This window comes from Rattus rattus, chromosome 7 (genome assembly GCF_011064425.1).
Source record: "Rattus rattus isolate New Zealand chromosome 7, Rrattus_CSIRO_v1, whole genome shotgun sequence".
In the NCBI taxonomy this organism is placed as follows: Eukaryota; Metazoa; Chordata; class Mammalia; order Rodentia; family Muridae; genus Rattus; species Rattus rattus.
Window position 1 is genome coordinate 126,080,217 of NC_046160.1, and position 22,955 is coordinate 126,103,171.

Genomic DNA, 22,955 nt, shown 5'->3' on the forward strand with positions numbered 1-22,955 from the left:
CACACAAACACATACACCACAACACACCCCTACAGCATCCTAGGTGAGCAACTACAAATCCATTTTTTATCTGTTCTTCCACTGGGCCCCACACATGTCTATACACACAGAAGCTAAAGAAGTACTTGGGTTTGAATTTGGGCACAGGAGATGCTCACCAAGTCATTCTGCACCGGGCTAGGGGTAGGGGGCAGACAAGTGCATCAGGGCCAAGTCATTCTGATTTAAGGGTACACCTTCGGGTTCCCAGTAACTTTGTATTTGGCAAGGATAGGGACAGTCAAACTCCCACACTGGAGGTGTGTATTGAGTATAAGAGCCATTCCTAACTCAGTGGTGAGGCATTGTGGTCATCTCAGAGCCTGTGTTAAAGCAAACCTGTACAAGAACATGTGGGCCCCAGATTGGACTGAACAGACGGAAGGACACTTCAGTGTAGTGGGGTGAGAGCCCAGAGGACGTGTGGGGGCTGGGCCAGGGAGGGAGGATTGATTCAGGGCTGTGGAACTGCTGGAGCTGCCCTGGAAGAAGGGACTTCAAAACTGTAGGGAAGAACTTGGGCTAGCCTCAGCTACACCTGGCTTTGATGTACAAGGTTTGCTCAGAGCATCAAACCAGGAACACTGGCCTTACTTATTTACTTCTTTTGAGTGAGCCTACATGTTTGCCATCACGTCACTACTTCGGGGTGGCATCCTTCAGTCACCGCCCACATTTTTTGTCGTTTTGTTTTGAGACAGGGCACCCTATTGGTCAGGACCTCACCAAGCTGGCTAGCAAGTCTCAGTGAGGCCCCTGGCTCTTCCCCTCCAGCCCTGGGATCCCAGACACACAGCACTACACTTGACTTCCCATGGTTTTTACCTGGGTGATGGGGAATCAGACTTGGGTTCAAGCAGGTTAATGTCCTCTAATTTAAATGTAAAGAAAAATTGCTCTGAAGTTGTTCTCTCAGAGATGCCAGCCAGGGAGTGGGGGAACATGGGAATTTATGTTACCTTGCCTCCACCTCTTTCTCTATGTAGAAGAGGACATGGGCTTCACTCCCTGATCTGGAATCACTCCACCTCCACGTACATTTCCCACAAGTCCCTTCTGCCTCCTCTAATCTTCTGAAGCTTCACTCAGTTGTTCTTTGCTCTGTCTGCCCATTTCCAACAGATCCTAGACTTTCTCTTTCTCCTCTTCTCTCTTTCTGCCCCTCACCCTCTCTTTCCCTCCTCTCCCCTTCCTCTCCCCACCTTCCTGCCCCTTCCTCCTCCTTCCCTTCTCTGTCTTATCACACCCTTTCATTTATCTCTCTTCCGGTTCGATGACTATTTCTGCCATTTTCGCTGATGTGGCGTCTATCCAGTGACTTCTTTGATTTCAGACTCTGCACAGGTCTGTGATGTTCACCTGCGCTCCTGTAAGAATTCAAATCAGTGCTCTGTCCCCAGAGTTATGTAGCCATCGTCAACATTAAAGTTCAAAACCTTTCATTAACCCCGAGCAGAAACCACTCTCGTGATGAATCGATGGCCTGCTGCTCCTGCACGCACTGGCTCCTTTCTTGTCTTCATGGGTTTGTCTGTTCTCAACGTCCCTGTGTGCTCATGTACTGTGTCAGAACACCCAACAAAATCACCATAAGGGGGAGGGCTCTGTTTCGGCTCATGGTTAAAGGGAATGCATTTGTCCTTGTGGAGAAGGCACCGTGGCTGGGGCTCCACTTACGGTGCTGTGGCCGACTGCATCTCAGAGGGTCAGGAGCCAAGAGCTAGTTCTAAGCCTTGTATCTCTTGGCTGAGCCCCGTGTCCAGAAGGTTCCACAGCCTCTCAGAGCAGCTGCGGGGACCAAGTGTTCACACTCAGGAAGTATGAAGGACATTTCATAGTGAAACTCTGCTATGCCCCCGAAGGGAATCCTACACCATGAAGTGTTTAGTGTCTGCCTTCTTTGTTTGATGTAAGGCTTCAATTTTGCCCATGTTGTGGCTTATCCGCATACTTGGTTTCTATGGCTGGGGAATAGTCCATTATGCAGACATAACACATTTTTCACCCATTCACCAGATGGCAGGCATTGAAGGTTTTTTTCCCCTCAATCTTGGGTCATTATGAACAATGCTGGCAATTAGTTCACTATTTTATGTTATACTTTTTTTTTTCGAGGCTGAGGACGGAACCCAGGGCCTTGCCCTTGCTAGGCAAGCGCTCTACCACTGTGCTAAATCCCCAACCCCTTATGTTATACTTCTTGGTTGAGATGTGTTACCTTTATATTCATTGTATCATATTGTATCTTACAGAAAACATTTGTTACAATGACTACTTTAAACTTCAGATGGTTTTAGTATGTGGGCCATTTTAGGATGGATGTGTGCTACCTGAGTTCTTCCTTAAAACTGAGTTACTTTTCCTGCAGACAGAGGAGGAAAGAGGTTGGAGAGAGGAAGAGAGACAGACAGAAAGAGATGTAGAGAGACAGAGATATATAGAAAGACAGAGATAGAGACAAAGAGACGGAGAGACAGAGAGACAGAGACAGAGAGACAGAGACAGAGACAGAGAGCGACAGAAGGACAGATACAGAAAAACGGAGACAGATAGGTAGAGATATAGAGAGAGACAGAGAATGACCCACAGAGAGAGACAGAGAGAATGTTGTAGGGGTGGGTCCCTGCAGAGGCCTGGAGCGGGTATGGTAGCCCCTGGCACTGGAATGACAGAGTGTTCTGAACCTGGGTCCTCTGGAAGAGCAGAGAGTGGTTCTGACTGCTGAGCCGTCTCTTCTGCCCCAAGTGTTGACGTTTCTGTAGTTAACTTGGTTAGACTTAAACTTCAGACTCTGGCCTCTGTGGTGGGTTGGGGCTCACATCTTGCTTAAGATTTTAATATGTGTCAGAGGATGTGTGATTTGGGGATCAGCCAGAGGACCTGGCAAGACTCACACACAGGACCTGGGGTTCTGTTTCTCTGGTTCTGCCCTTTCTTGTGTCACCTCTCCCTCCTCTCAATTCTGCTGGATGGAGGGACGGCTGGTCATCTCTTGGAATTTTAGTCACATTATGCCACAGATGTGTTTGGTCTCAAGGCAAAGCCTCAAAAATGAGGGACTCACCTCATGTGGGTTCCTTCTCAGAATTCCTTTCTGTAATTCTCCCCTTTTTTGAGACACGGTTTCTCTGACTGGCCTTGAACTCAAAAATCTGCCTGCCTCTGCTTCCCGAGTGCTGGAATTAGGTGTTCACACACACACGCACAAACACACACACATGCACATGCATACATGCACGCACACTCACACACACTCTTGAATGCGTGCACACACACAGATACACATGCACACACATGCACACATGCATGCAAGCACACTCACACACACTCACACACACTCTTGAATGTGTGCACACACAGATAGACGTGCACACACACGCACGCATGCACATGCATGCAAGCACACACACACATTCTCTTGAGTGCGTGTGCGCACACACACATACATATAGGCACATGCATACACACGCACACACTCGCACACACTTGCAGGCACACACACACTTCGATCACTCTCACAGCCCTGTTACTCCCTCACATTCCCCCCCTCTGCCACTGAACCTCCTCCTCCTGTTCCTACTTTAATGCTGTTCTCTCTCTCTCTCTCTCTCTCTCTCTCTCTCTCTCTCTCTCTCTCTCTCTCTCTCTGTGTGTTTTGGTTTTTGTTTTGTTTTGTTTTCTTCTTTGTGACTCGGTGTTAAGCAGGGTTGCCTACACGGGCACAGGGGTTGGTGACTGCTTTTCAATCACAGGGAACTTATGTACAGCTACACCACTGAGGAAAATGATGCCCCTCCCCGAGCAGCCATAGTTAACTCCCCAAAAGTTTCTTATCTAGGGCTGGGGCCTTAAGACCCTCACTCTGATTCCATGCTGGAATGGTGACAGCCCCATCTCATGGTGCAGGTGACCATGGCTTCTGAGAATTCATGGCTGCCCTGACCACGCCCCACCCAGACAACGGCACTTCACAAACCGCTCCCATTTTCCAGCTGTTCTCCCTTCTGAGATATTCACTGAACCTCGGGGGTGTCGATGTAGGCCTCCCATGTAGGGCTGAGCTCTCCACAGTCTAATCTCAGAGCTTCCGCCAGTTGTGGATCTCTTCATTAACCGCTGATCACTGCATAGAAAAGCCTCTCCGTCCAGGACGGAGGGCAGCACAGTCCATTCAAAGGCCAGGCTTTGTCCCTGTGCTGAGCCCTGACTGTTGTTAACCTCAGGGCCTTGGGTGTCCCTTACTATTTGGTCCAGAGTCTCTGTGTTCGATGGGACCTGTGGATGGTCTTGTTCATAGCGAGTGACACAAAGGCCTCTGACTTCACATTTTTCCTTATCTTCCTGGGCATATTCTGGCTTTTTTTTTCAGCTTGGTTCCACATATTTTGTGTTGTGGCTGGCCCTCTTAGTCTCTGCTAAATTGATTTTATGGGCCATTAGTGGGTCACAACCCGTGTGTGACCCGTGGTGCTCTGCAGCTTGATAGACAAGGAGCAGGTGCTCGTAACGAGGCACTCAGTGAAGGAATGAGGTGCAGTTCCTCCCTCCCCACTCACGGCCCACAGGGCTTTTCATTCTGAGCTACTAGGGAATGGTCTCAGGCTACCCCAGAAGCAGGGCCCCAACTATGGTGCCTCTGCACCTTCCTCTGGGGCCTACAATGACCAGAGCCCAAAGTCCCTTAGGGTTCATTCCTCAATTGAAACAATTCAAAGACTTTTGTAATATCCTGACTTCCCCATCCCATACACACATTTTCTCTCTCTCTGTCTCTCTGTCACACACACACACACACACACACAAACCTGAGCTCTCTATCTCTGTGTGTGTGTCTGTCACATACACACACTCTGTCTCTCTGCCACACATACGTGCACACACACACACATACACAGTCTTTTTGTCATACACACATGCTTTCTGTCTTCCTCTCTTACACACACAGACTCTCTGTCTCTGTGCTACACATGCACACATACACATACACACATACACACAGAATCTTTCTGTCATACACACATGCTCTCTGTCTTTCTTACACACACACACACACACACACACACACACACACACACACACACACACTCAGGGCAGTGACAAAGGCTGCCAGCTTCTTATTTTGCTATTTAAATGTGGACATACAATAACGATGCCTGCCACGTCTAACCATGGCTTCCTAAAAGGAAACTTACTGTTTTAAAAGTTCTACTGTGTTAATTTAGTGTATGTGCATGCATGCTTGCACACATCCACCACAGTGCACATGTAGAAGTCAGAGGACAATGTGTGGGAGTCAGTTCTCTCTTACCATGTGTGTCTAGAGGCTCAGACACAGGCTTTCAGGCCTTAGCCACAAGTGCCTTTACCACCTATCTTGCTGGCCCAAGGAAGTTTATTTTGTCCTTCCAAATGCCATATAAACAACCTGAGAAGAAGGCAAAGCCCCTAAATGAGACATGTTTCCTTTCCTGACACACTTACTGTATGTGCCCTTCTCTAGTCCGTGGGCATGTACCCGGAGTCCCGACCTGACTGACACCCTAGGAGGCTAGGCTGGAAGGACCCGGAATCTTTCAGAATCCCTGCCTCAGATCCCTAGAGGGAGGGCATCGCTCAGGACTAAGCTGCTGGGAGAACAAAGGGTTCCAGATTCCCCAGAATAATTATCCCACTGCAGAGGTTCAGGCCTCACTCACTCCCAGAGTCCTCTCTGTTCCATAGAATTCCCAAGCCCCAGAGCTCATTTCACTAAGTGCAGGCGGCCCCCTGAGGCAGCCCCATCTGCCCTACATACCACCTCCCAGACACACGGGGTCTTGTGGCAGAAAGCAGGATCCTGGATGGGAAGAGGAACCGGCTGGCTGAGGTGACTGCCCCCCTCCCCAAGACCCCACCCTGTTCCTGGAGCAGTTCTGGGGGTCTAGGGGTCTCATTAGATCTTGCGTAATGGATGGCTTTACTGACGGCCAGGAGGACATGAGAGACACAGTCTGCTCATTGTCTGCTCTGCCTCCAGGCTCCCTTTGGAGGAGGGACAGCCGGGTGGCTCACACAGGGAGGAACAGGCTCCGTGTCTTTCTTCTGCTCCGAGAAGGTTGGGTGAGCATCTAAGCTGGCAGTTCCTATCCTTCATCTGGACCTGCATGGGGCTGGGGGGAGGTGGAGAGACCTGTGGCGGGAGCCTCTGAACCATGCATGGGAGACAGTAGGAAGAGGCTAGTCAGAAGAGCCCCTGGAATGGCTCCAGGGGGGCAGGGTAAGAGGAAGATCAGGGTCTCGACAAGGTGAGATTCTGGACCAGGGGACTCTTTTCAGTTCTCAGAGTGGGATTCCAGTCCCAGATAGGGAAAGGCTGGTGACCAAAGTCTTCATCGCTGCCTATATTCCTCACCAGGTGTTTTTTGACACCCTGGGAGCCCAGTGGGACCAGTCTCAGCTCTAGTGTTCTGGTTGGTCATGATGACTGTGTTGTATTCTGTGTTTGTATATTGTCTCCCTTCCCCCACGTACACCTTTCTTCCTTGCGCTCAGACTGCTCTACTTAGACCCTGCAGAACCCACCGCTATGTTCAGCAACTGAAGTATATCCTGGCCAGTACCCCAGGGGACTCCTGCTAGCCCTACTGCTAGTCTAGGGAGGTTGCTGCAAACCTTTAATAACCCCATTGGGATCCTGCAGAGGGTAAAGGCTCAGCTGCACCCCCGAGAGACTCTTTGCAGCCACGGGCATGGGGTCCTGCTTGTTTGGGAGGCAACCAAGGGCGTTGACCTGGCTCTTAGGTTCTCTGCTAGTCAGGGCTGATCTGCTTTGTCCACTTGGGACCCTCCCTGGTAGGGCCAAGACTGAACCTAGACAAGGCAGGGGGAGGGGAGGCTAGGCTTGCATCCTCTTGGAAATGAGTTAGGATTTTAATTGCAAATCTTGCAAACCTCACCGACAGCTTGACTTTAAGGGAAAAGATGAACTAAATTTAAGCTAGCCAGTTAAAGAGCCAAAATGTAGTTCACTAATTAGTAGCTTAAAACAGAAACTAGTCCAGTAGTATAAAGAGTTTTGCTGGCTAAAGGAGAGGAAAGAAAGCCTTCTCTTCCCATTCTGGGGTCTACTGAGTATCATGCTGGAGCCAGCAATGCAGTTTCTGAGGGGACACTGCCCAAGAGGTGACCACAGTCACCATCTTCATCAGCTATGCCCTAGGCATGATGGTATGATCCAACTTGGACCAGTCTCTAACTTCTGTGCATCCACAGGGTCTGATTCTGGTTCCCAGGGAGTACAGAGCCTAAAAAAAGTATACAAGGACCATCATGTATAGGTCCTGGGTGCTGAGGAGTTGAGCAGAAGCAGGGGATGCTCAGAGGAGAGGACAGAGCGAAACACAGCCCAGTGTGAGATAGGAAGTGGGGGCAAGCCCAAAGAACAGTATGTGGCCCATTTTCCAGGCAGGTAGGCTGACGCACAACAGGTATGGTGTGTTGTAGGCCACCAACAAGATTAGCCTAGCCTCACTCCTGTGAGCTGGCAGGCCCCGATCCCTCTTCACTTCCCTGAGGAGGGACTAGAGTTGAGCTTTGACAGGCCGGCTTCCAGTGCGGAAGATTCATTCTCATAGCGGGCTATGCTCTTAATGTATGGAATATAGCTTTAGAGACAGAGAGCCTACTGCGTACATTAACCAGTCTCCTTTTAGCACCTATGGAATAGGTGCTGGGCTGGCAGGAAGGATTATGCATAAAACACTTTGCAGGCTCACTTAGAGCACATGAAGCTGGGTGTACTGACATCCACCTTTAATCCCGGCACTTGGGAGACAGGGGCAGGCAGATCTCTGAGTTCGAGGTGAGCCTGCTCTACAGAGCAAACTCCAGGGCTATACAGAGAAACTCTGTCCCAAGGGGGGGGGAGAAAAAGGACTGAGGACAGTTATGATACAAAGAGCAGCATTTGGGAGAAATAGCATATCTTTATGCTATAGCTTATGTGTGCACGCTTCCAACTGAAACAGACGGGCTTTCTAAATGATGCCTCTCTTTTGAGAATACTTTTTTCTGCCGCTTTAAATGGCACAATAAAATGCCCTTCTGTCAAAAATAAAGTCTTAGCAGGTGACATAACTACTCCCACACATAAACGGGACGCCTGTGTCTGCGGATTCTGTGGATTGAGCGAACCACCTTCGGGAGAAACGCACATCAGAAGACTCATGTACAGATTTCTTTTTCTTATCACGATCCTCCATATAGCGTAGTTTCAATGCTATTTATGTAGCATTGGCCTTGATGGCCTATGTTTAGCCATCACCTCTGTGTGACTTAAGTACAGCGTTGGGGGCGGAAGTCATTGGTACTGCACTCGCCCGGCATGCTGGGCTCAGTTAACCGGTGGCTATGCATCCGTTCTGGGAAACCCTGTGGCTCTCTATGCAGGGTTCCTGAGCCTGTGTGGGCTTTGGTGTTGATAAGGGGTCCTGAGAGCATCTCCTGCACATAACCAAGGGGCCAACTGTGTGTGCCTATGCAGTCAGCAACCCTACAGATAGAAGGAAAGAGATGTCAGTGTCTCTGAAAATGGCGGAAACCTGAGGTCCTGTGAAGTGCATTGGCGTGGAGTCCCCACTGGTGCGGAGTCCACAGGATGTGTCCAAGCTCACTGTCGTCACATCTGTTGGAAACAGCTGGGTGTTTAAAAAGGATTTATTTACTTTATTTGTGCATGTACGGGTATTTTGCTGCCTGTGTGTCTGTACATCATGTGCGTGACTGGAGGCCAGAAGAGGGTATTGGGGCCCCTGGAACTTGAGTTACAGACTATTATAAACTGCTGTGTAGATTCTGTGAATCGAATCTGGGTCCTCTGGGAGAGCAGCCAGTACTCTTAATGGCTGGTGTCTCTACATAATAAACAATACAATGTAGCTAAGGACCATATCTCAGTGCATTCTAGTCTATTGACCTCAGCAATTCCTATTGCTACTAATAACTATTAGTAACATTACTAGTAGTGCAGTCTTAGTGGGATCCTCTCTTTTCCCACTTGACAGGTTGACCACAGATTTGTTCTCAAGCCACCTGTCCTGCTGACCCGCACGCTTCTCACCGGAATGGCCAACACACAGACATGTTTACACATTGAGGTGTTGGGTAGGAATATTTTCCTTATGGAAGATTCACCATGGGGCCCTTGATGGAGAGCCTTTAGCCACAGTATCCCATAACTTCTTTCGGGTGCAGTTGAAACTTGATCGGTTAACACAGACTTTAGGGTTTTGTGTCTAAGTGGGAAGGCCCAGAGCTCCGTCATCTCCATGGTTCTTCTTATTCAAACGAAAGGTCCATTCGGTGGAGTCCTGTACCTCTTCTCCTGCCATCGCCCGCAGAAGGCGGTTCCACAGATAGCCCTGGGTGGGGTGTGGGAAGGAATCAACACATGGAGCCCACACACAAGTAGATGCTGGGGAAGTAAGACTCCAATGTTCTTATGAAAGGCAAGGGAGATGTTCAGTGGGCAATGCTCTCACTATACAACGTGAGAACCTGAGTTTGATTCCCAGCACCCACAAAAAGTGACCCAGGTGAGGTGTCAACCTGTTGGAATTCCAACACTGGATCTCAGAATCTCTCTGGTCAGTCAGGTTGGCAATTCATAAAGCCCCAGGCTAATGAGAGACCCTGTCTCAAAAGCACAAGGTAGATGGTACCTGGAGAATGACACCCAAAGTCGACCCCTGACCTCCACCCACATGTTTGGACTCTATGTTCTATGGATCCCTCTCTGCCCCTCATTCTGGACAGCTCCCCCCTGAGATGAACAAGTCTGTAGGAGCTCTGTGGCAAGACCCAAGCTAACCCATAAACAGATCTTTTTCCTGACTTTCCTGATGAAAATCCAGGTTTCTAGTGACGTCACTGTATTTTCCGAAACTCTGCTGCTCAGAGGCAGCCCGAGATGGCGTTTTAAATACGCACATGTGAATATCAGGGATGCCTCCCAGTGCACAATGTGGGCGGATTTCCACACTAGCTGGGATGGCCACGCAATCTATTATCCTCACTGGAATACTGCAGCAAGTCAAAGGGAGACAACTGGACATTTGCCAGGACATAGACAGGAACGTGGCTGTCCCAGGGTCACTGGGATGAGCGTGGCTCTGATATTAGCTGATCATCTCAGCAGTCAGCCTGTTGCATGCCAAGAGCTGCTGTGGAGCCTACGGGTGACTAGATGGAGCAGACAACCAAATGTTCTCAAGATGAACTTGTCCCGTTGAGACAGTGTGAGTTGAAGTCCGTGTACAATGTCCTGCGGTGCCTATGTTATTGTTTGTGGGATATTTAGATGTTTACAGCTCCGGGATTTCTCAATGAAGACCGATTTTAGATGGCTCAGCAGTTAAAAGTGCATACTTCCCTTGCAGAAGAAGTTCATTTCCCAGCGCCAGCTCCAGGGCACACAACATCCTCTTTTGGCTTGTGTCACATCTGCCTTCATGTGCACAAACCCACACACGGATGCACACTCGGACACATACTTGAAAATAAAAATAAACCTTCAAAAGAGAAAACCAGCTGCAAATTGCTTTTTTAATTTTCCAGCTCATTTGAGATACTTCTGAACCCGAGAGCTCACTGGATGGATGCAAATGGTTAAGGACGTCTTTGGATAGACAGACGATGAACAACGTTATCTGTGGGAGCGTAATGTTGGTCAGCATTTTTGTAATGGGGCCGTGAGGTGAGATGTTTGTAGGGAGGACGGTCTGTGTCTGGGTTGCTGCCTCTCTGACTCCTGACCCTGAGATTCGTAGGGATGCAGAAGTCACCTTCATGAAATGAGCTGTGGGACTGATAAAGGCCCAGGGCATTTGAACTCTGGACAGGAGCCTCTAAGGACCCGGAATCCTGGCTAAACAGGGGAGGAAAAGTTGGATTCTGGAAAATACAACGATACCTTTCATATTTATATTGGTTCTGAGAAAAGCTTTCAACCGGTCTTCGAAGATGCTTGTCAGGAAAGGTTGTCATTAACAGGCAGCCCATCCATTCCCTCCTTTCATGGGTCTACCAGACTGGATGGACAGGGCTGGAGAGACCTTTCTGGACATCCCAGGGATGGTGCAGAGGACTAGGCCGGCTGAGGAGACAGCTGGGGCAACTTTATCTTTCATTGGACAAACCTAGGAGTATGTCTGGGAGGCTCCCCCAGCAGTCTCCCCAGGGCTCTCCCGTCCCCCCTGCAGCTCTGCAGCTCTGCTAGTCTGCTTATGGGGGACAGGGATGAAGGAGACACTGGGAATTCCCTACTCTGTACTCACCCCTGTCACAGAGCTGTGGGACAGATATGAGAGTTGAAGAGATTTTGGTTGGCTGAAACGATGGATGGAAACCAATAGAATGAGATGTAGTGGAGGAATAAAAGATAAATCCCTGTCTTTAGATAAAATGAAATCTATTAACTCAGCACAAGATGGAGAAAATCTGACATCCGTCGTTTGAAAAACACTGATAGGTTTATGATTGATCGTGGGCTTACGTCCACCCCTTGGCTACATCATCGTCATCGTCATCGTCATTGTCATCATTAATATCATCAGTAAAGTCAGTGAGAACCCTAGCCATATCAATAAGGTCATAGTATCCTGGGCACTGTGGATAACCACCCTGCTAGAGAGGTAAGGAGTTAGAAAGTATGGGCCATGCTGTGTGTCCAAGCGGAGAATGTTTTCCTGGAGAGATGCATCCTCTCTTCCACATTTGAAAGTCGATTGTGTGGAATGGAAACTATTTTTCGCTGGAGGAGTCCTTCATTCCCTCATTCATCAGTATTTGCAGATGGTCTATCCGTTTAACACGGTGTCATGGCGAACCTTAGAAGCATATACTCTGGGAGAGGACACTGACATCAAAGATATATGAGTCATTGCAGGGGATGGGCAGGGATGTGCATGGGGGTTCCCACAAAGGCACTGCTGCTGGGGTAGCCTTGTTGCTGATGGAAAAGGAAGATGGGCACACAGGACAGGGAGAGCTTGCCTTGAAGGTCCAGAGTGCTCAAATGTACGGCGTGACTGAAAGCTGCGATCCGGGGTTTGTAGTTAGCATGGTGTGGTAGGATCTCTTAGATGTCAACACTGGTCTTTGAGGCAGGGACACAGTCTGTGTCCCCACGTAATGGTGGTTGACAGAATGAAATGGCATGAGTTAACTCTCTTTGTCTCAGTCCTGGAGCAATGGTGCCAACAGGACAGATCATCACACAGGGTATATTGTGATGTTTCTGCACGCATAGACGCTTCAGGCATGATGCAGGCAGAGAGAAGAAACTAGCCTGAAAGGATCGAATTTTTTTTTTTTTTTACCGGGGGTGGGGCATCTAGGATTGAAAAAAGAAATCTATTTAATTGCTGAGATTCTTCAGCTTTGGGAGGGGCTGTGTCAGGGATGCTGTAAAACAGACAGCTACATTGTCAGGCAGGCAGGAAGCCTCAGTGTAACGTTCCTTATTGACGCAAAGAATCACTCTGTTTCTCATTTTATAGAACCTTTGTCACGCGAGGGTATAATACATGTTTACTTACATTGTATTGCGTATATCATGTGCCATTTTTGAGCCGGGATCTCACTAGGTGTCCCAGACTGACTTCAAACTATGGTCATTGTGTCTCGGCCTCCGAAGTGTTGGCATTATAGCTGTGGTCCAGCATACTCCACTTCGATTTTATATATTAATATCAGGAGTGGCTTTGGGATTCTCTGATGACTGTGTGTTTGTTTGATAGGACTCCTATGACAAAATGCCACACACCAGGTGACTTTAACTCTATTGTCTGAAACTCTAGAGATTGGCAGGCTACCTCCTCTGAGGGCTGTAGGAGGAGCTCCCCGCTACCTGTAGATGCTGTGTTCTGTCTTCTTGTCCAAATATCTATCTATCTATCTATCTATCTATCTATCTATCTATCTATCTATCTATCTATCTATCTATCTATCTAGTGTGTGTGTGTGCACATACATACATGGGTGTGAATGTGCTTGTGTGTCTGCATAGAGGCCAGAGGAGAGAATTGCGTGTTCCTGGGCCTTGTTCCTTTCAGGCAGAATGTCTCTGTGAGCCTGGAGTTTTTTGTTTGTTTGTTTTGTTTTGTTTTTCCAGCTACTCTGGCAGCTGTTAAGGTTCAGCCATCCTCTGTCTCAGTCTCTTTCACTGCTGGGTTTCAGGCATGCAGGGGACCATACCTGGCTTTTGATTTGTTGCTGGGATCTGAAGTCCAGTCCTCAGGCTTTCTCAGAAAGCACTCTTGTCTTAGTTAGGGTTTTAGTGCTGTGAACAGACACCGTGACCAAGGAAAGTCTTCTTCTTCTTCTTTTTTTTTTCTTTTTTTCGGAGCTGGGGACCGAACCCAGGGCCTTGTGCTTGCTAGGCAAGCGCTCTACCACTGAGCTAAATCCCCAACCCAAGGAAAGTCTTCTAAAGGACAACATTTAATTGGGGATGGCTCAGGTTTAGAGGGTCAGTCCAGTATCATCAAGGCAGGAGCATGGCAATATCCAGGCAGGCATGGTGCAGGAGGAGCTAAGAATTCTACAACTTCATGTGAAGGCTGCTAGCAGAATACCTACTTACAGGTACCTAGGAAGTGGGTCTGATAGCCCACACCCACAGTGACACACCTACTCCAACAAGGCCACACCTATTCCAACAGGGCCACACCTTCTAAAAGTGCCATTCCCTGGGCGGAGCATATGCAAACCATCACATTCTACACTCCGGCCCCATAGACTTCTTCAGACATGAGTCTATAGGGGCCATACCTAAACATAGTATAATGAAAAATACATTTAGTCCAACTTCAAAAGTTCCCATAGTCTATATAGCAGTCTCAAAAGTGTTGAAAGTCCAAAGTTCAAGGTCTCTTCTGAGATTCATCCAATCACTTAACTGTAATCCCCAAAGCAAGACAGGAAAATGCCTGCACATACTCCAAACTCTACATCTCTATGTCTGATGTCAAAGTGATCTTCAGATCTCCAACTCCTTCTTTTTTCATATTTTTTTGACTGCGACAAACTTCTTTCACCTGGGCTGGTTTCACTCCCTGTTAGCAGCTTTTCTCAGCAGATAGACCATGACTCTAACATCTGGAACATCTTGGAGTCTCCAAGGCAACTTCAGTGTTACAGCTTCTTGTTTCAATGTCTGGGATCCACACATGATCTTCTGGGCTCCTCCAAAGGGCTGGCATCACTTCTCCAACTCTGCCTTCTGTAGCACTCTAAGCTCAGGTTCATCCATTGCCACTGCTGTTCTTGGTGAGCATTTCATGCTACTGGCCATCTCTAATACACTGGGGTTTTCCAGTGTAACTAGGCTTCACCAATAACCTTTCATAGGCTCTTTTCATGGTGCCAAGCCTCAACTCCTTTGCATGACCCTTCAGTCCTGAATTGTCAACTGCAACTGAGGCTATACCTTTACCAATGACCTTCCACGACCTCTCACAATGCCAAGCCTCAGCTGGTCTTCATGATGCTTTCCTGCCTTCAAAACCAATAGTACCTTGGTGATTCTTTTTTTTTTTTTTTTTTTTTTTGGTTCTTTTTTTCAGAGCTGGAGACCGAACCCAGGGCCTTGCGCTTTCTAGGCAAGCGCTCTACCACTGAGCTAAATCCCCAACCCCTTACCTTGGTGATTCTTACACATTACTAAATACAGCTGCAGCACGAGGTGCAACCCTGGCTATCTCTGGAACACAGCCTCTTTGTGCTTTCAGAAAACACTTTCCAGAAGATTTCACTCCAGTGATGCTGGTCTCTTCTTAATCACCACTAATTCCTTAGCTCTAGCTGACCAGCATCAGTTTTCCCAGCAGTCCTATTATTCTGGACTCTAAAGCCAGAGCCACGTGTCCAAAGCTGCTGCGTTCTGCTGCTTTCTGGGTCTGGAATATGGCCCCCTTGTTCTATTATATTATCACCAGCTTTCTGTTTTCCAATTTCTTCATTGCCTAAGCTTGGCTGTTTGGAACTTACTCTGTAGACTGACTTTGAGCTCAGAGATCTGCATGCCTGTTTCCTAAGCACTGGGATTAAAGGTGTGAGCCACCAATCCTGGATTTAAGTTTTTCTTTACCTAGAACTTGGCTCTGTTCTATCCTGGACTTGAACTCTGCGATTTGCTTGTCTTTGCCTCCTAAGATTAAAAGCTTGTACTGCAGTGCCTTGATCTAAATTTAGCTGGGTGGAATCTTGTCACAAGATCACTACTCCTTTAATTCAATTTGATATCCTTGAACACAGGATTCAGCTCTATTTCACTTCCCGGTGACCCTTTAATACTCCAACCATATAGTTTATATTTTTCCTTTCTCAGCTTGCTGTGCTTGTTTAAAATGGTCTTCATGAGACCTAACCAGAGAACAAAGTCTATGATGGGCCTTTCTGAGTCGTCCTTTGTCAATGCAATTAATCTGAACCTTTTCACTTTAGCCTCAGACAGACTCTTTAGACAAGGGTAAGAAGTAGTCACATTCTTCACTAAAATACTACAAAACAGTCTCTAGAAGACATATTGAAATTCTGCACTGAAACCTCTTGGGCTAGGTCTGCACAATTCGAATCACTCTCAATAATGAAGTCTCCCATATCCTTACTAGGATAGACCACTAAGCCCCATTTAAAGCAATCCACTGTCTTCCAAATCTAAAGTCCCCAAATCTACATTCTTCCAAACAAAAGCACGGTCAGGCCTATCACCTGACTCCTGGTACCAATTTCTGTCTTAGTTAGGGCTTTAGTGCTGTGAATAGACACCATGACCAAGGAAAGTCTTATAAAGGGCAACATTTAATTGGGGCTGGCTTACAGGTTCAGAGGTTCAGTCCATTATCATCAAGGCGAGAGCATGGCAGCATCCAGGCAGGCATGGTGCAGGCAGAGCTGAGAGTTCTACATCTTCATCTGAAGGCTGCTAGTGGAAGAATGACTTCCAGGCACCTAGGAAGTGGGTCTGATAGCCCACACCTACACTGACGCACCTACTCCAACAAGGTCACACCTACTCCAACAAGGCCACACCTATTCCAACAGGGCCACACCTTCTAAAAGTGCCACTCCCTGGGTGGAGCATATGCAATCCATATCAACTTGAACCTACCATGCCACATCTCTAGCCCTTGAGAACACTTTCATTGTTCCAAACTGTGACTGTAACCCCAGCAAACAGCAGCTTCTTAAGTCTCACATCCCAGTACCTACCCGCCATTTCCCCTCTGCCTCCAATCCTGACTACTCTAGAAAGGTCATACAAGTAGAACCCTACAGCATTTATCCTTTGGGATTGGCTTAGTCACTCAACATAAAGTACTCAAAGTTCAACCATGTAGCAGCAGGTGTCAGAATTCCTTTCCTTTTAAAGCCGAAGTCATATTCTAGCCCGTGGATACCTCACATTTTGTTTATTCGGTCTGTCACCAGTGCATACTTGGGCTATCCCCACCTTCTGGCCCTTGTGCCTAATACTGACATGCATGTGGATATGCTAAAATCTCTGCTTTCAATTCTTTTAAATATATTCACAGAAGTGAGCCTTCTGTTTTTTTCTTCCCCCTCCCCTTCCCTCTTTCTCCCTCCTCCTCCTCTCCCTCCTCCTCCAACAGCATTGTGCTCTCTTCATTCATTCGCAGCCCTAAGTGTGGTGCCTGGCACTGGGCAGATATTTTTGGAGAAAGTTGAACAAAACAATAGGTATGCACAGCCTCACATTTCTGGGTGATATTTTTCTTATTGTTTCTCTATGAATAAAGGCTACAAAACACCCATTTTCCTTTCTCTCTCTCTCTCTCTCTCTCTCTTTTACACATTGCACAAATGCCGGTATTTATCCCACTGAGTACTGTGGTTGCATTGTCCTGCAGAATCTACCTCATTAATTACAATGACAACATTTTCTGGGCTCGGGTCACAAATTATCTCAAAGTGATGCGGGACAATCGTCTGTTAAAATGTTTGGGCACACACACACAAAAAATCACACATTATCAATTAAGCCTTTAGCGATTTTTCTTGGAAGTTTTAGGTCCTTATTAAAATACCGTCTAGATTATAGCTAATTGACTTAAAATGTCTATCCTTCTAATTATTCTAAATTTTGCTCTTTTTTTTTTCACCCAAATTTTATGATTGTGGGAAAACCACGATTGTTTTAATCCCCAAGGTTAAGAGTGTAATCATGGTCTTTACGGCCTCAGGAGTGAGTGGCCTGGGTTCTGAATGAACTATTAGTTGTAATTTCACTCCCGTGGAAACAATATCCTGTAAGAAAATCTCTTGCTCTGCTTAGCAGTGAAACTGGGAGTGCTCTGCCTCTCCTGCTCTGCTTAGCAGTGAACTGGGCGTGCTCTCTTCAGGTAGTGGTGTGCTACGGAGATTGGAGGACAGCCTTGGGTCAGTTCCCGGTTTCACCTTCTTTGAGAGTCTTTTTTCTTCTTTCTTTCTTTCCCTTCTTCTTTCCTTTCATCTTTTCTTCTCTCTCTCTCTCTCTCTCTCTCTCTCTCTCTCTCTCTCTTTCTTTCTTTCATTGTTTTGTTTATTTTGGCTTTTTGAGACAGGGTTTCTCTGTATAGCCCTGGCTGTCCTAGAACTTGCTCTGTAGAGTATCCCAGCCTTGAACTCAGAGATTCGCTGGCCTCTGCCTCCTGAGTGCCGGGATTGAAGGCTGAGCTATAGTTTCTTTTTGTTGTTCAGCACTGAACATGCCAGGCTAGCTGGCCCATTAACTCTCACATTTCCCCCCATGTCTGTCTCCCGTCTTACTGTGGGAATGTCAGGACTGACAGTGGGCACTACCACACCTAGTTTGATATGGCCCTGACTGAGCATTCCAGCTCAGGGCCTCATGCTTGGGTAACTTTCTTCATCAGGCCATCTTCCCAGACCCACGTCTCAGCTTTCTGGTGAAGCTATCCAGCATGTCCGCAAGTATTTCCGCAAAGCATTGAGGAGAGAGCATAAAGGTTGGGAGGGGAGCTGGGGAAATGAGAAGTCGGAGGGCTTAGAGTGAGTATTAAATCTCTCCCTTGGGAAACTCCCTCCCTTACAGATGGCAGAGGAGCCTCGTGAGCCAGGTTGGGTACAGTGAGGACTCTTGACCAACCATCCACCAACCATCCTTGGTCTCATTTCCTTTCCTGCCCATGGACCACGCGCAGTTATTACCGGGGGCATCTGGGAACCTGCCTCCCACCAACGTTATCTCTCCACAGTGCTGCAGGCCACCTGGAGGCATCTGTCCTCACCGTGTACGTGGGGTTTTCTCTAGCCTGGTCCTTTGTAGATGCTGCTCTTTAGGGAAGGGAGGACAGTGCCAACCTCCTGGAAGCTCTGTGCTGGCAGCTTCCTGAGGCTATTTCCTCTTCGGAGCTGCTGGCTTCCTGTCTGTTCTTTCTGCACTCCCCACCGCTTTGGTATCAACACCTAGCTAATTTTCTACTTGTTTCTTTAGAAGGCTCACCCAGTGATCGCTTTGCCAGAGTCTCCTACAACTGCCATAGAGTTCTAATGGAAGATTTGCTGTCCTGACTCGACCTTCCTCATCTGTCTGGGCCTGTCTTACAGTAATCTCCCTACAGCCCATCCTCCAGTCTTCCTCCCTCTGATCAACTGGGCTCTTGGTGCCTCATCTCTGGAGCACTGAAGGCACACTGGGTTGTTTGACAAGTCCTGATTCTGGCGGTCCAGGTCACAGCCAACCTCAGCCCTCTAACCCACCCATCCACCGATGCCTGAAGACTTCCTTTTGCCCTTCCGTCTGCAGAGCCTGTCTTGTTCTTCCCTTCCAGGCTTCTTGACTGGACCCTTTCCCTCAGCCCAATCTCATTCCCCTCATGTCTGCAACACGAGCCCCTCATTCAGGTCAGGCCAAAGCTCCTAGCCTGACAGCAGGCTCTCTCGTTGTATCCCTGCTAGCGTGGTTCTCCTTCACCCACGTGGTACAGTTGAATCAACAACATCTGGAGCCCTCCTGCTCCACCCACCACACATTTCCTACCATATAACCGTGTTTTCTAAGTGTGGTCTCCTTAGGACAGGGACGAGGCTTGAGCATCGCTCCCTCCTGCCTACATCTTTGAGGACCAGAGTGACAGATCCCATCCCTAGCCTTGTCCTCTAACAAAGTGTGAGGAAATAGACTTCAGAGTCCTAGAGAGGTCTGGAAGTTTTCCGGATAACTTGCGATTTCGTTATAATCACGTGACTATTAGGTGACAATTGTATTCAAGATCTGGAAGCTAGAATTTCTCCTCTAGTGGACAGAGCCCACCCATCGCTCAAGCCTTCCTTTCTCTCCAGCTTTCTCGCTTATCACTTGGCAGAATCTTTATTTCTAGCCATGGGTAGAAAGGTTCAGATCGCTAACTTAGCTGGCACTTGTGTATCTAGGCTGAGTGTGTTTACTGACTCTTGGGTTTGTTTCTTTACAATTTTCTTAAGTTGACATTCTCTTCCTGGTGGTGAGCCCAGACCTGTGGGTCTTTAACAATGTAGTCTAAGGTGACAGCATCATACGAGCTGGTCACAGAGGAAAGAGGACGTGGTACACCTCTTTCTGCATCCTTAGTCCCCCATGGGGTTCGAGGGTTCTCCGAGTTACAAGCCCTGAGCTGGAGAACTTGCAGATCAGGGGACGCGCCTTACTGGAAGTGGTCCGGTGGGAGGCGCTATGCCGGTGGCAAGCACCACTGTGTTCCAAGTTTAGTGCAGCAGCTGTTCGGGGTGCCGGGGGCACAGCGCGTGGAGGACAAAGGGTGGGCAAGAGGGTCCCCAGGGTCCGGGAAAGGGCTGTAAGCGTTCCTTGGCTTCTCTCCCTTTCCTCCCCACCCCCACCCCCAACCCGGAGCATTCTGGCTGTAGATCTTAGGAGCAAGGACCAGGGAGGGGACCAGGGCGGGGACCCAGGCGGGACCCAGGCGCGCCCAGCTCTGTGCCCCGCCCGCCACGTCTCCTCCCGGCCATGCCACCGAGGCCGCCCCCTCGCGGGCAGCGCGGGCGCCGGTTGCTCGTTCTCGGCGGCGGCGGCGGCAGCGGCGGCGGCGGCGGGCCAGGTTGCCATGGTGACCGGCGGCAGCCACAGCAGGGCCGGCCCCAGCGCCAGCGCCGCGGCGGCTCGGCAGGGCGCAGTGTGTGGGTGAGCGCGGCCGGAGCGGGCGCGGCCCGGCCTCAGCATGGAGGACGGCTTCTCCAGCTATAGCAGCTTGTACGACACGTCCTCGCTGCTGCAGTTCTGCAACGGTGAGCATGGGCGGGCGGACGGGGGCACGGGGACCGAGCGGCGAGGGCCAGGCCGGGCCGCGGGCGAGGCCGCGCCAAGTCGCTCCGGTTCCCGCCGGCGCATTGTGCTGGGGCCGCGGGGCCGCGCTTCTCCCGGGCTGCGGGCTCCCGGGTTCCCCGATACCCACCCCGGGCTCCCGGCGAGGGCGGATCTGTGGTTCTCAGAGCCCCAGCGGATGCAGCGGCGGAAAGCGCGCGCGGGAGCCCGGGAGCCCCGGAGCTGGGAGGCCCGGGCAACCTCGTCGTTCCGGGGACGTGTTGCTCTTTCGCTTCCAAACTCACATCTGTTTGGACAGTGCTGGATGCAGAACTCAGCAAACAAATCACTGCCGGAACAAAAAAAAAAACCTTTTCAGGATGCAGGCAGGGCTGGCTGCAGATGGACCTCCAGAATCCTTCTGGGGTCACTTGGATGGAATCATCACGGTTTAATGTGCTCCAGAGCGGGTGGACCTGGCTTAAAAGTGTTAGACCTTATTTATTTTGTTTATGGCATCATAGATTTTTTTTTCTCTTTCTCCGTGTATATGTGTGTGGCAGTTTTTACAGGGAGGAGACAACCATTGCTACCAATATGGCATCTTAAAAATATATAGAATCATACGTGCCGTAAAGATTTTATAGTCTCTCTAGCAGGGTTGGGAAAGATTTTTTTTCCATCGCGCTCTGCATATTTTATCAGAGCATGATGTGCGATAATTCATGCACAAAAGTTTACCACACTTTTTTTTTTTTTTGCATATTGGGAGTTATTGCCTTGGCAGAAGTTCGTTAAAGGGTGAAATGTGGCTTTTGCAGAATTTGCTCGAGTGCAGCCAGGATAAATTTCAATTCCAGACCCTTGAACAACTGGAGAAAATTTACATTGCAGTTGTAATTTTAGGGAAACGTTTCTTGCTTGGTACCACCTGTTTGCAAAAGAGGGCTGGCTATCTCTGAGCGTTCAGAGGGAGGAATATGCTGATTCACTCGGTACCTTGTTTCCCTTTGTCTGGTGGAATTTGCCTTTTTCTTTTAATGACTATATATACTTACGGTTTTCATGTGGGGCAGATAGATTGTGTTTGGTATCCCACCGGCCATTGGGGTACTTAATAGTATAGACTCATGGGAATGTTTCTGCTCCAGGGCAGGTTGAACAGATTCTTCAATTAGCACTTTGAATAGTTTCCTTAATTGACTGATAATCAATCACGTCTAAACAGCTACTTTTGCAGTCTCGGGCAGGTACAGCCTTTAGTGTGGTTCTGGTGGATTCTCATTGTGTTGACTGGGACAGGCGTGAGGCTCACAAAAAGGAACGTTAACCAGGCACAAAGCCTTTGCATACCCCGTATGTGGGCATATTATTGACAGTTGGAGTATGAAAATGGGCACAGGAACTTTATTGGGGCAGCTCTTCAGGGTGGGGCGCCCAGCTTCTTTGGTAGTTCGGCTATCAAGTTGTTTCATTTGTAAGTTGTTTCATTTTGGACTCTTGCCTTCTGTCGGCTGCCGGCTTAGGGTTGCTGGTATGATATTTGGCTGGTAGTGAAGATTCGGAAAGGAAGCTGAAAACCAGCTCTTATATGCTGGGGAGGTGACAAATGGGGGGGAAAAATAGCTCTAAGACAGAACAATAATGGTGCTTTAAGACCACACCAACAACTGTTGAATTTGTTTCCCTTGAAGAGTTAGCTCTGCAGTATGTATTTTTTGGAGTTACCTTCGTGATGAAAGTTTAAAACCAAAGAGGCTTTGGGGGATAGAAATGGCTGTTATCCAGGGGTGTCTTAGGCAACAGATGTGCTGGCGTGAAATTAGTCAGTAGGTTTGCATGAAGTGAAAATATAAATGAATCCCACTCGGTTAACTGCGACCACGATTCGGTTGAAGCAGCAGGTCACAGAGAAGCAGCAGGTCAAAAAGAACCGAATGAAACTTGAGTGTTTCCTTAGGGGCATCGGGAAGGGGGTCCTTGACTTTTAAAGTAGAGATTTACATCACCGGGGCTAGGTCCCAGCGGGGTAATATGTGAACTCACACATTTTCATATGCCCAGCTCGACTCACGATTTTCAAAGTGACAGGGACTCAAGTCTTAGCTGTACTGGATCATCCTCAGAAGAGGCAGCACAGCTTACCGAGCGGACGGCCACAAGACAAAGTACCGGTGGAAGGACACATCTGTAAGAGATGCTCCCCTTAGCAATGAGATGTCTAAGCTCGCCTCTCAACTGTTTTCTGTTGTCTCACGGTACTTGGTCTCTACTGTCTGCCAGCTAGGAAGTTCAGAAGCCTTCGGGCTCCTGAAAAGGCTGTCCGTGCACATCTTTTAGGGGTCTGCTCACTCGTTTAAGTTGAAGTTGCATGCATTTTTTTTTCTTCTAAATATTTAGAATTTGTAAAGTGAGCTGGGAATCTCAAACATGTGTGTGTGTGTGTGTGTGTGTGTATACATGCGTGAATGTGTATATGGGTACATATGCATATATGTGTGTATGGGAGAATGATGTGGTGTGTGTATGCACATATGGGTGCAGGTGTGTGAGGCAGCGCTGTGTATATGTATTTATGCAGGTATGTGTATGCATATAAGGGTGTAGGTGTGTATGG

At 48.4% G+C, this 22,955-nt stretch overlaps 1 protein-coding gene across 4 annotated transcripts in view; it reads left to right on the top strand.

The window, feature by feature from the left end:
• The first annotated feature begins 5,818 nt into the window (after window positions 1–5,818).
• Eml1 (EMAP like 1) overlaps window positions 5,819–22,955 on the top strand; it is a 128,591-nt gene continuing 111,454 nt past the window's right edge. The window contains exon 1 of one of the 4 annotated variants that reach the window (XM_032908404.1): window positions 5,819–5,905. Coding sequence is in view for 2 of the 4 variants with exons in the window: in XM_032908401.1 (XP_032764292.1) it covers window positions 20,256–20,322 (67 nt within the window). In the remaining 2 variants the exon portion in view is untranslated. Of the gene's footprint in view, window positions 5,906–6,074; window positions 6,139–20,087; window positions 20,323–22,955 lie in introns of those variants that run through there. The other 3 variants (XM_032908403.1, XM_032908401.1, XM_032908402.1) reach the window with 3 other exon arrangements.